Source organism: Chelonia mydas, chromosome 17 (genome assembly GCF_015237465.2).
Source record: "Chelonia mydas isolate rCheMyd1 chromosome 17, rCheMyd1.pri.v2, whole genome shotgun sequence".
Taxonomy (NCBI): Eukaryota; Metazoa; Chordata; order Testudines; family Cheloniidae; genus Chelonia; species Chelonia mydas.
The window spans coordinates 10,002,826-10,016,318 of NC_051257.2; the positions used below are offsets into that span (position 1 = coordinate 10,002,826).

General features: G+C 43.8%; 1 protein-coding gene across 8 annotated transcripts in view; it reads left to right on the forward strand.

Moving 5' to 3' along the window:
• The window catches only part of SGSM2 (small G protein signaling modulator 2), a 145,499-nt gene extending 132,245 nt beyond the window's left edge, over positions 1-13,254 (forward strand). For 6 of the 8 annotated variants that reach the window (XM_037880355.2, XM_037880361.2, XM_037880354.2 and 3 more), the window contains 3 exons: positions 4,645-4,741; positions 6,932-7,099; positions 8,239-13,254. In XM_037880355.2, the coding sequence (XP_037736283.1) occupies positions 4,645-4,741; positions 6,932-7,099; positions 8,239-8,327 (354 nt within the window). In that variant the 3' untranslated portion in view covers positions 8,328-13,254. The remainder of the gene's footprint in view (positions 1-4,644; positions 4,742-6,931; positions 7,100-8,238) is intronic. The other 2 variants (XM_037880358.2, XM_043530913.1) reach the window with 1 other exon arrangement.
• The last annotated feature ends 239 nt before the right edge of the window (positions 13,255-13,493 follow it).

Below are 13,493 nucleotides of genomic sequence, written 5' to 3' on the forward strand. Positions count from 1 at the left end.
GGCCTTTATGTCCCATTAGCTTGAAGCTGCCCTGCTCTTAGGCACGCTCTTCCTGCTGATGCAATGAGGTGGTGGCAGCTCCATTGGGAGGTTAAGCATCTCAGTTCCTGGGTGTCTGCCCTATGCAGTTAGCAAGGGATATTTGGGATCACTGAGTCGTATATATAGCTCTTGGAAGGAGCATGGAGCCTCTGGTACAGCACAGCTCTGCCCACAGAGGAACGTCCATAAAGCGCATGGACTGATCATCCTGTGCACCATCTACAAAGAGTAATGACGACAGTTCGGCATATGGGTCTATGGGCTGATTCAATGGGAGAAGGCTCAGGCCCCTGAGAGCAATCGAGAAGAAAAGACCACTGAATTGTCTTGGCATTGGCTCAATTTCCTTTGAGCTCACATGCAGGACTTGGACATGCAGTATTCTTGGAAGGCTCTTCTTGCTGTCACCTTTGGGTGATTTATTTAGCCCCCAACATTACACTGCAAGGCAGGGAAGGTGGGGCAGGGGTGGGGGAAAAGCAGTCAGGTGCAGTGATGGTTTATATAATTCTGTCTGGGCCACTGCTTCATTGTGTGTATATTGAGCAAGGCACGTGTGAGAGAGAGAGGGACACACACACACTATTTTAGCTGGGTTGTTTGTTAGAAGGTCACAACTCTGGGGAAAACCAAACAACCCCCACCCGCTACACGTGATCTCAGTTTTCCCAGGGTAAATAGGTAACAAATAATAAAAAGTACAAAAACATTATGGTTTAATCCGATACAGTGAATCATATTTACTTTATAACCATTAATTAGACACAGGTTGTGATATAACTATAGTAGAGGGACATAGTCACATTTTTATATTAAGGTTACATTTGTAAGTAGTTGACAAAGGTGTAATGTATATGTAACCATTTAGAATATAACACACATTAATGTGTATCCCAGCTATTAAACATCATCAGCAGAAGGCAACCTGTTGGATTTTAACAATTTAACTTCTTATAAACTATACTAAGGGTCTATTTATAATCATTGGTCTAGATTTTGTGTGACCACATAAATAGGCTTTCCAGTTATTTTTTTCAAATAATTGAAGATAACATTTTTTAAATCAACTGACAGTTTTTGCACTAGGAAGAAATTATCATGTCTTATTGAGCATCTGATTTGATAGTAAACTTAAGGCCCTGATCCTGTAACTGCATCCACGCAGGTAGATCCCTCTGCCTCTTCTGAGCCCCGTCAGCTGCCTACAAGTGCAAAGATTTTTTTTTAATCCTCCCTCTTTTCATTTTAAAATGAACAAAGGAAAGATTTCTCACGCAAGGAGGGGGACAGGTACTGATCTTAACCAATTAAGATCGAAACTCTTCCAATGCTACAAATACGTCTACACACATATTTAGGTTTCAGAGTAACAGCCGTGTTAGTCTGTATTCGCAAAAAGAAAAGGAGTACTGGTAGCACCTTAGAGACTAACCAATTTATTTGAGCATGAGCTTTCGTGAGCTACAGCTCACTTCATCGGATGCATACTGTGGAAATTGCAGAAGACATTATTATATACACAGACACCATGAAACAATACCTCCTTCCACCCCACTCTCCTGCTGGTAATAGCTTATCTAAAGTGATCATCAAGATGGGCCATTTCCAGCATAAATCCAGGTTTTCTTACCCTTCGCCCCCCCCCCACAGACAAACTCACTCTCTTCCTGGTAGTAGCCCATCCAAAGTGACCACTCTCTTCACAATGTGTATGATAATCAAGGTGGGCCATTTCCTGCAGAAATCCAGGTTCTCTCACCCCCCTCCAAAAACCACACTCACTCTCCTGCTGGTAATAGCCTATCCAAAGTGACCACTCTCCTTACAACGTGCATGAAAATCAAGGTGAACCATTTCCAGCACAAATACAGGTTTTCTCACCCCCCCACCCCCATACAGGTTTTCTTTATCTTTATAATATTAGTTAATCTCTGAGTACTTGCAATTAAATTGGTTCATTAAAATTTGATCCTTTTAAGATACTCAGTGAGGTTTTTTTGTCTCAATGATTTGATGTGCTATATTCATACATGTCACAGTTGTTGAATCCTTGCTTTAAATATAAAAACTCAACTCAATCTTAATGTAGACTTTGAGATTAAAATAATTAGGTTATTCACATACTGTGAAAACATTAACAAGAAGCTATTTTACTTAATACATGTTTGTTTATTTCCAAATTGGAGGCCACAAAGCCTTTAAAGGCTCCTGCATGTTGTACTTATTCCCATGACCATAAACAGTAAATAAGCAATATGCTGATAACACTCTAGGATAGGGGCTTCTTCCTCACAGGAAGTTACTTTAGGGCACCACTAGATGTCTCTGTTTATCATTCATCTGGTGGTACTTGGGGGGTAAACTAGCTCAGTGATTCTCAAGCAGGGGTCTTCCAGGGGGTACGTCAACTCATCTAGATATTTGCCTACTTTTACAACAGGCTATAGAAAAAGCACTAGCAAAGTCCGTACAAGCTAAAATTTCATACAGACAATGACTTGTTTATACTGCTCTATAGACTATACACTGAAATGTAAGTACAATATTTTTTGCCAATTATGTGGTAAAAATGAGAGAGTCAGCCATTTGTCAGTGATAGCGTGCTGTGCCACTTGGGTATTTTTATGCCTGATTTCGTAAGCAAGTTGTTTTTAAGTGAAGTGAAACTTGGGGGTAGGCAAGACAAATCAGACTCCTGAAAGGGGTCCAGTCATCTGGAAAGGTTGAGAGACACTGCTGATGCAAACAAACGTTTACATTTGGCTTATTGTGCTGAATGAGCAAGTCCGTGAGAACAGATCCAGGGCAGTGGAGTTTGTTGAAATTGTATTTCCGTGTCTGGCTGTCCAATACTGTGGCTCTACGGCAGCTTTTAAAGGGCAATAAAAATATCAGGCTGGATTGAAGGAGGAGGATGGCTGGGAGGGCTGACACATTCTGTACCTGAAAGGTGTGGCCACAATTTCGCAGCCGAACAGCAACTTCCTTCAGAACCAGGGCGGATGTCACAGTGAAAGCAGCGCTTTCTCACAAGCCTGTCAATTGGCCTCCGGGAGAAATCTTAACTTGGATTCGCTTCCCCATTTTATTTTTGAGATGTTCACCTGACATCTGGTGAGAGGTCGTTTCATTGTATGGCTCTTCCATGCTGCAGCGTGGGAGCCGGGAGTTCGACTCTGAATTTTAAGTAGCGATTACTCCATATAACAAAATGGAGCAGAGTATAAAAATCTAGTCCTGCAAACCTTAAGTGAGTAATTCTGTGGAAATCAGTGGGATCGCTCATGTGCAAATAACTGGACGCATATTAGCTTATTTGAACTTTTAGACCACAATGCAGGCCGGTAGATCTCTGTTATGGGTATTGCTGGACGCTACCATCTTAGGCGCTGCACAAATGTATAACAAACGAATGGTCTCTGCACCAAAGAGCTTCCATGGCAAGTGACTGACGCGTTTGGGTTTGTTGTTTTTATAAATGTAGGAGCACACAAACCAGCCCCTGAAATAGCTGGGATTACCCCCTGCCGGTAAGCAGTAGCTCCCAATCTGCTTTCTCCTCCCAGGACCCCAACGTTTAGAACTTCAACCAGTTTTGGGACCCCTCTGGGGAGCTGTGGCCCCCAGACCCATGCTTTACAGCGCTGCAATGACTAACCCTTGCTTTGACCTACCGGAGCGAGAAATTTTCAAAAGGTGCAACTGGGACTTTAACAGCCCTATCCCCTGGGGACCTTTGAAGAGCTTTACAAATATCAACCTGCCTGCTACTCCCTGGCGAGGGAAGTTAGGGTAATCCTCATTGTACATGGAGAGATTGAGGCGCAGAGAACTTAAATTACATGTTCAAGGACACGCAGTGGCAATGTAGGCAATAAAAGCCTGGAGTCCTGACTTCTTCTGCCCTGCTGTATCAGTCTCATGCTGCCCCCCCTCCCTCCCGTAAGGGTAGGGGAGAAGATAAGGGGGTAGAGTGAGCAGACACCCCACATTCAGCAATATTAATCAGGCTACACCAGCTGGACGCTTTGTCCCCATGTTTTTGAAGTGCTGTCCGAACAGCTGAACACGACTGCCACCTGTTTGCTGGTGGGAACTCAGCTAAGCATCCGTAGCGGGGGTATGTCGCCATTGCTGTCAGCTTCAGTGAAACGCGGCCAGTTTCTGAGGATCTGGCCCCAGAGGTTTATACAAACTTCCTACCCCGTTTTTCTGCATACGTGTAAGCTAAGTTTTTGTTCCTCTTCCAGCACAACCGCTCCAGAACAAAGGGCTGGATTCGCTAGTCTGCTATGGCCACCTTGAGGCGGCTGTATTCTGGTTGGGGGTGACCAGTGGAGAATTCCCCTGCTGTAGGGGAACTCTCAGCTGTCATAAAGCTGGTGGAGGTAACCTCCTCCACCAGCTGTCTTCCCCTCCCACCTCTGGTTTACGGTCAGGTCAGGGGAGGGAGACAGAGTGGAGAGTCACTGGTGTACGGTCACATGTGGACGTTACAGCAGCTAAGGAGCTACTCTGACGGCATGGTCAGGCTGGGTGGGGCACAGAGAATCTCCTCGGAGGTAGGATACTCAAGTTGAATGGTTTGGTTTTGTTTTCCAGATTTTAGACTCTGAGCTCTTTGAATTGATGCACCAAAATGGAGACTACACCCACTTTTACTTCTGCTATCGTTGGTTCCTGCTTGATTTTAAAAGAGGTAATAACACTGACTTTAGTGTCGGGGTAGGAATGGTAAACAGAGGCCGCCATGATCATGCCAAGGACCCTACATACAATTCTCAATTTGCCTTCTAACAAATCAGCCCAGCAATAGCTCTGAAGACAGTATAAGGCGCCTAGCACACAACCCAGTCTTGGTCGGGGCCTGTAGGTGCTACCATATTACACGTAATCCTCTGTCCCAAACACCAAGATGTCCTCTCCCACCATTAAATGGATGTGTATCATAACCAATCGCTACAAACCAAGAGACACGCGCTTGCTGTAGAACAAGTCAATAGTTCATTTAAACACACGCGCACTAGCTTTCCCCAGAGCAGAGGCTTAAAGAAACGTTAGCAGTCAGCTCTGAAAAGTACAGTTGTTCACATACTTTGGTCTTGCAGATGAGAGAGATGGAAGAGGAGAAAAAACAAGAGCCTGTCTGGGGGTTCTCTCTCTCGCTGGAGCAGCTGTCAGATGGGGGGTTGGGAAGAGGATTCTGAAGGGACCCCCAAATCCGCTTCCCCCTCCTCCAAAGAGACCCACAGCCAAACGCACACTGTAGACCAGTGATACTCAGACTGAGGCTCGTGAGGTGCAAGTGGCTCTTTACGGCACATGATAGAAAACACTGCGTGATTTCATTAAATTATGAACCAATCTTAGCTGATAAAAATAATAATACTGGGCCTGTCATTTTGCTGTGAGCATAATATATAGAAAAACTAAGTCTTTCCCCCTCACCCTGTTTAAGTGTGAATCTATAGCACTACAGTAAATGAAACAATGAATTCGCATGACTTTTGGGTAACGTTGATCGCTAATTTGGCTCCTGAACCACTGAGGTCTGAGAATTACTGCTGCAGACCCTACACTGTCACTGGCGGTGAAGATGGGCCCAGGTGTTTTGGGAGTTTTCAATGGTTAGAGCCAAACTCTACTCAAACCAGTGGAAATCCAGAGTAACCCCACTGCTGTCTCTGGATTTGCTCCACTTTCCACCAGCACCCGCTAGCCCTTGCGGGTCTGTTTCTGTGTCCGATTCGTGCCTCGCTGCCTGTACCCACAACATTGACAAGCCGCAGCTACGCTCAGCCCGGCAAAATACAGAAACTGCCCTGAGACCCTTATGGCTTGTTCTTTGCTGTAACAATTACCGTGCACCCTTTTTAAAGCCACCACCTCAGCAGCGCAGATAGTGCTTTCAAACCCTCAAGGAAGCGAGGTTGTTTATAACTAGTGAAGATTCAGGATTAGAAGCCCCAGGCAAAATTGGGGCCCTACATGTTGTCCATAAACCAAGTAAGAGCTGATCCCTGGCGCAACGAGTTTAGGGCAAGATTTTTAAAAGGTATTTAAGCCCCTAGTGGGATTTTCAAAAGCTCCTAGATGCCTCAAGCCCATTGAAATGAATGGGAATTGGGCACCTAGATACTTTTGAAAATCCAACTAGGCCTCAAAATACCCTTACACATCTGGCCCCTAGCATCTAAAGAGACAAGACAGAGGAAGGGGAAACTGGAGCGTGATTCCAGCTCTGCCCCTGGCTGCATGGAGAGAAGTCACTCCACCTCTCTGCCTCACAGGTCCAGTCCAACAGCGCACACTGACTCACTCCTTTGTGTCTTGCTCGCTTGGAAAGTTCTCCAGGCCATTGGGATTATACAGCTAGTGGCAAACTCATGTCTGTTATTACCTGCCTGCACTGTGATCTGTATTTACTTTGTCTTGTGAAATTGTCTTCATAATCTGTGGAAAAAATCTCATTTACTCCCATAACTCCCTTCTCTGCTGGTTATCTTTTGCTTTTCACTCAGGACACACAATGAAACTAGTCAGTTTCTAGTCTCCAGGGAACAGCCCAGTGCTGTTTAAATCCCCGGTGTTGTAAAGGAATGTTTCATTCCCACCTCCCAAAAGGGAGCTCTTTCATTTTATTTTTCAATCTGGAAATTTTTTGTATAAACAAAAACTCCGAACTGAAGTAAGCTTATTCTTTGACAGCTCACTGAGCCTGTATAACCATTAAGGAGCAGGTTTTGCCACCATGACTCATGTGCGTGTCAGAATCTGACTTCTAGTACTGTTTGACCTCTGCCAACAGCCCTAGAAAACATGTCCTTTGAGAAACAGAACTGGTCAGCTTGAATAATCAGATGCTCTTGTAATGTTTATTCCCATTCAGAATTGTTGTACGAGGATGTATTTACAGTGTGGGAAGTTATTTGGGCAGCAAAGCACATCTCTTCAGAACATTTTGTCCTTTTCATTGCCTTAGCACTAGTGGAGGTCTATCGAGAGATTATCCGTGATAACAACATGGACTTCACTGATATCATAAAGTTTTTTAATGGTAAGAGATGGGGGTTTGGGGGAAAAAAACCATTGATAAAAAGCAGCTGAATTGTGTCATTCGCCTCTCCTTACCTCCTCCCCATTACTGTCTGGTGGGTTTTTTAGATCAGGGTGTGGGCAATAGGCCAAGATTTTCTAGCAATTCTGGGTACCATGATGTTTGGGTCTGAACATGTTAATGGGCCTGTTTTCCAGAAGGGGGAGGCATTCTGCACTTTTCAGAAGCTAGGACTCTTAAGAAGGTGGCTCAAAGTGGGCACCCAAAAAACAGAGGAACCCAAACTCACTCCTCACTCATGGCCACAGTGTTTATATGCAGGTAACCTCGCTGGTGGCCGTAGATCAGGGGTTCTCAACTGTTTTCTTTCTGAGGCCCCTCCAACATGCTATAAAAACTCCACGGCCCCACTGTGCCCCAACAACTGCTTTTCTACATATGAAAGTCAGGGTTAGCATTACAGGGTAGCAAGCAGGGCAATTACCCGGGGCCCATTGCCGCAGGGGGCCCTGCAAAGCTAAGTTGGTCGGGCTACAGCCTCAGGATTCAAGCCCCGGCGCTTCAGCTTTCTGCCATGGGCCCCAGCGAGTCTAACATGGGTCCTGCTTGGCAGGGCCCCGGACCCCTGGTTGCCGTAGATTGTGAGCTATGTGGGTGATGAAAGAAAATGGGTTTTCAGGGCTCAGGAGCAGCCTGTTCTCAAACGAGTTTCTACCTTTTTTGTTGGAAAAAGTTCCCAGGTGGCTATAAAACTTCTGTCCAGTGGGCAGCGTGAGAACGTTTTAAAATAGAGGGACGTATGAGCCTTCCATCCCGGAGCCACTGAGGAATGGGTGTGAAGGTCAGCTCTATGGTTTAAGATTACCAGCGTGCTAGCCTATTCCTCCTCTGATCCCTGTGGCTGTAGGGATTTTCCCCAGCGCTAAAACTGAAACAAAAGGGATTGTTAACACGGGGGGGCAGGATCTCTGGACCGTTAGCCCCAAAGGATTAATCCTGGATCTTTTATGACACAGTTAAATGTGCAAGTCAACAGTCAGGCAATACTTTTGATTGCTGCACGTGTGTCTCTCCCTGGCTTGCAGGAGCCTGAACTCCTGAGGCAGGCAGTTACAAATCTATGTCTGTCTGTCTTGTAGAAATGGCAGAGCATCACAATGCCCAGGAAATCCTGAAGATCGCAAGGGACCTCGTCTACAAAGTGCAAACGCTGATTGAAAACAAGTGAACGCGGACAGAGAGGAAAACGGGCTTAGCGCTGACTAAGCATTTCTTGCACTGTAACTTCAGATGATGTTTTAATTGCATCTTCCATGTAATGTAGTAAATAGTCCAGAGATTTGTAATAGACTTTTAAAACAAACAAATTTTCCACCACGAGATGATGAGGTTTGTGTTTGATAGTCCTTGTTATGCTCACTTTGTAGTGCGAGGCAAACCTTTTGTTTTGTTTTTGTTTTTTTGCATTCTACCCTCTCCTAGTCTCTAGGTATTGTCCAGCTACATGTCTGAGATACAGAAGGAATTTGGGGTTTTGCAGTCCTCTTTTGACCTATCAAACCCTTAACACACTAGAGATATTTTGTGCTTGACCAAACCTCCCTGGGCATGCAGACTTAAGGCCGCCAATTCAACGCCCATTGAAGTCTATGAGCACTGGAGCAGGATCTTAGACAAGCAAGTGCTGTGGAGTTCACCTAGGAGAGGTGAAAGGATGTCCCAGCTCCCACGCGTGTTTTTGGTCGTATGATGACTGTCCATCCCGTTATCTAGAACCATTTATGACCAAGTAATCACATTAGAAATCACACCGTGGAAGAGAATAAAAACACCCTGTCTCAAGAAGCCAAGCCAGCTTAGTCAGAAAACTCCTGGTCAAATATCTTCACTAGGCCAAAACGTGGCTCCACAGTGACTCCTGGCAGTAATCCGCAGCATATCTACAGGGACCTTGCAAGCGTCAGGTATCCTTGGGCCAACCATCTGTTTCAGCCCTCACGAGAAGAGGAAAGCTAGGATTAAAATCTGAGGGGGCAACTTGTAAATTGCTGCCTCTAAGAGATACAAGATGCTAAATCGTCATGTCCAGATTGTTGCAATTTTAAGTCTTTTAAAAAAAACCTTAACGGTAGCGTTTGCTGACTTTTCAGTGCCCACAGCCCCTGAGCATGTGCTTCAAGTTAAACTTGTGATTAAACCCCTCCCTACTTCGCTGACCACTACACAGTTGCTTAGCGTGGTGCTGAATCTGGGCCAGAAAGATTAGTCTCTTTAGGGTAGGAGCTGGCTTTTTGTTCTGTTTGGACAGTGCCTAGCACAACAGGGTTCTGGGCTGGGGACCCAAGGTGCCACCACAATATAAATAATTGTAATAAAAAGAGAATCCAGCTATCAGGGATACATTTCTGCTACCCTTCCCCACAGTAAGTCGTCAGTACCTTACTCTGCAAGTATTCCAAGGTCGCAGAATCTGGTCCTATATAGTTTACACTTTCAGGTTAGTCAGCTCTTGAAACCTGGCTTAGTGCATAGGAAATTAAGCCCCTTCTCGTGGGGTCGGATCTCCCACTCCTGCACCTATGTGGAGTGGGGCTAGCACAGGGATCTGCAGAACCTCACGAACACACATGCCCTGCAATTTGCACACCTGCCTTCTCAGAGAGATTTAGGACCTATCGGATTAGAACTTCATGACCTCTGAAAAATAGAATCCAGGACATCACTAATTCCCATGTAGGTATCAGCATTTGCCGCACTAACAAAGGGTATTTTGTGGTGCTATTTTTATTTGAGTGCATTTGCTGTCTCTGGAATGTTTCCATGTAAACATGCAATAGCTCCCTGTCATTCGCACGTATTACGGAGGTTCTGCAGCATTCATTTCTGTATCGGACTGAAAGTTTAGAGTAGTGGCACAATACTTACACCACCTCCATGGGGATAAGGAGTTGTGACAATTTAAACCAGCCGAGGATCTGTCCTCGGGCTTTAGTTTGTCAGTGTGTTTAGATCTCCACAGGGTCACCACATAGACTATAGTACATACCGAGATCCAGGACATACTGTGAGAGTCTTCAAACTGACCAGTTAGATTGAAAGTTTAATGATATAGCAGAAAGAGAATTACCACTATGCCAACAAGAGATAAGATCTGATCCTAATGAAGTTACCCGTTGATGTCACTAGAGCAGACACATGGACACTTTTTAAAAAAAATCCAGAAGCGCAAATCCCACTGACTGGCAATGGGCCTTGTGCTCCTAAATCACACGCACTTTTGAAAATTCCATCCTTTGCCAATGTGCCTCACTATTAAAGATGGCCAAATCTCTTCCAAGGGAGCTGTTAAAATTAAATTTAGTCCTGAACCAAAGCCCTGGATCCAAATGCCCTTAAAGCTCATGGCTCAGTTGATATCATCTTGAATTACCTTTTGAGAGTAGAATTTTCAAAAGGACTGACCGCTGGGCCTGACTTTGCATCCATTGGAGTCATTGGTGAAACTCCCCATTGGGCTTAGTGAAAGCAGAGTTAGGCCAACCCTAAGCACTTCTGGAAAGCGCACCCATTACATCTTGGTCTATCTTAGATGATCTTTAAGGGATTTCGCCTAGGAAGGGAATAAATCAGTGTTGTATGTTCAAAAATACAGAAACAAAAAACCACTCTACACAAATTTCAGCAGTTAGAACTAACAGGACCAGAGTTTAAAAAAAACACTAAACATTAAAGCGGTGTTTTCACTGGATAGTATTAGAACAGTGACTGTTTCACTTGCATCTTTTACACAGCATAAATTTGATGCATTTCTGAAACAGATTATAATCCACAAGTGGCCCACTGTGAAATTTGAGGGACATTACCCTCAGTTACAGTCTGTGCAAAGATACAGATTGAATTATGCCAAAGAATCAGTACAGGACACTCATTCCTCTGTTATTTTTTTTTACAAATCAAGGAAAATAAATTTCAGGTGTATAAAGACACAACAAACTTTTGTATCCTTAATATTATGAGACTATACAGTATCTCCACCTTGTTCGACAATAAAATGGGTAGAGACCCTTATTATCAGATTTTTTTTGAAACAATAGTAAAAGATGTTTACATATAGAGTTGAAGATGTATAAACCTGTAATACGTCATGAAGTTAGGGGGAAGTCGCTTTTAAATTTGATCCACTTTCTGTAAACCTTTGAATGAGGATTTGTCATTCATGCCTTACTTGATCAAGCTGCCCCGAAAACAGTGTGTTCAAAACTTCCTTGTTCAGTCAAAAAAAAAAAAAATTTTTTTTTTTTTTTTCAGAATATTGTTGCAACAAGGTCCTGGCTCAACCAGTCTGTCTGTCCATCTGATCTGTGCCATTTGTATAGTTTCTTGGTCCCTTAAGAGGGCTGTCTATCATTTCAGATACACCCAAATATCATGCAGTCAGTTACCACTATCAACTTTCATGTGACCTGAACTAAGGAGAGAAATGAGAAGTTTTAAGGCGACATGTTCCTTTGTGATTTCACAAAATGGGGCAGAGGAAATCTCGGTGTACTTTGAAATGCCAATCAGTCTTCATGCATTCCAGGATGGGTTTGCTCCCTACCCTCCCTTCTAGCCGATACATAAAGATCTCCCGCTCCTTGCTTCTTTTCCATGGGATTGTGCAGTCTGACATTTAAACCATCCTGGCTTTCCCCAGGGCTTCGTTCTCTCTGCAGAATGATGCATCAGCTGTTCAGCAAGAATCCCTTCTACACAGGCGGAGGGGCGGTTGTGCGGAAGTATGTATTCTACATAGCAGCACATGGGCAAGAAAGCCCGCTACTGGTCCTCTGAAATTGAGGACGAGAGCTCCTTCCCAAAATGCAGTTTGAAGGGCGGTGCAGCCCTGGCACTGCAGAGATGACGTATTAAGGGGTGAAAGTGACAGGTATTTAAAGCGCTCCTGCTAGCCAGTAGAACCGCTTAGTCAGTTCGTGTAGCTGGGTTTTGTTGAATTTGTAGAACAGGGGATGAGGAAAAGACAGTGGTTAAAATAAAGAAACCAAACCAAAAAGGTTTTAATTAAATGTTGTCAAAGTGGTCAACAGTTCCTTTCTAAGGCCAGTCCTGCTAATTTCCCTTGAGTAGTCTCGCTGATTTTAGTGGGATTACTCAGGTGAGTAAAAGCAGCAGGATTTGGCCCTAAAATGTGTTAAGACTATGCAAGGTGTAGACGTATCGGTGGTTATTGGAGCAATGAGTTAAAAAGGCCAGAAAGTCTCTCTCTCTAAACAGTAGGCTGCCTTGGGAAGATACCAGTGGATCTATGAAAGAAGGAAAAATTGAGTGCAACCAACTTAATGACTGTTTCTTTGAATTCCTGGGATGCATGGTAGCATCGCTGTCAGATCTTTCCCAAGCTAGCAGGCTTCATCCAGGAGCAGTTCGTTAGATCTAGCTAGCCATTTGTTCTGTGCTGGTAGTCCAACACCTTAAAAGCTGCACCTTGCATTTTTCAGGACAAAGAAGGGTCAAAAATTGCAGACGATTCAGGTGTGTGCAAAAGGGCCAAAGTTAGATGGGCAGAGGGAGACTGTTAAAGGGGAAGGAGCCCTTTTTAAACCTATAACTCAATGCCAAAATAAAAGGTATTTGGAGGGGGAGGAGAACAGTTACCATCCAATAATTTGGGAACGCTCAAGATTAAATTAAACAACAAAAACATTCTGTTCCTGGCGGGCGAAGCCACCGAAAACCACTATTATTTATCGCTTGGTGTCAAATTGTGTTGTAGACCAATGCATGGTTGCCGGAGGGGCTTAACAAATGCTTTGCAGTTTGTGTATCCGTTTGTTCATCTGAAAGGTGAAAACAAATCCCATTAAAAATCCCGCCAGGAGAAAAATCTCTCCAAGGAACCCAGCTTGAGGAATTTATGTTAAAAAAATCTGCGCTCTTTTTGGTTTGGAAGCGACTCTACAACTCTTTACTATGTAAAAAAAAAAAAAAAAGAAAAATCTCTGCAAACTTTGTTGTATCTGTTCTGCATAATTGTATTTTATGACTATTGTGCATTGCCTTATTTATTTGTGTCAGGAGCAGACTATTTTCCCTTTATTGCTCAAAATTATTTATCTTTAAATGTAACATACGAATAAATACATATTGTCAAGGCTTTTTGTGAACTTTGGTCCCATTTAATGGGGGGAGGGGGATCTCAAAAGCTGAACCAAGAACACTGACCTTATGCTTATGTCTGAATAGCAAGTGATATGTAATTAGGTTTCCATGCATAATCTGCATGGACTATTGTACTATGCAGCCCTTTTCACAGTAAGTAGGTCACCACCAAATAGATTTTTAAAGGTTCCCTGAATAACTTCAGACATAATACAGTGTATGCATTCATTATATA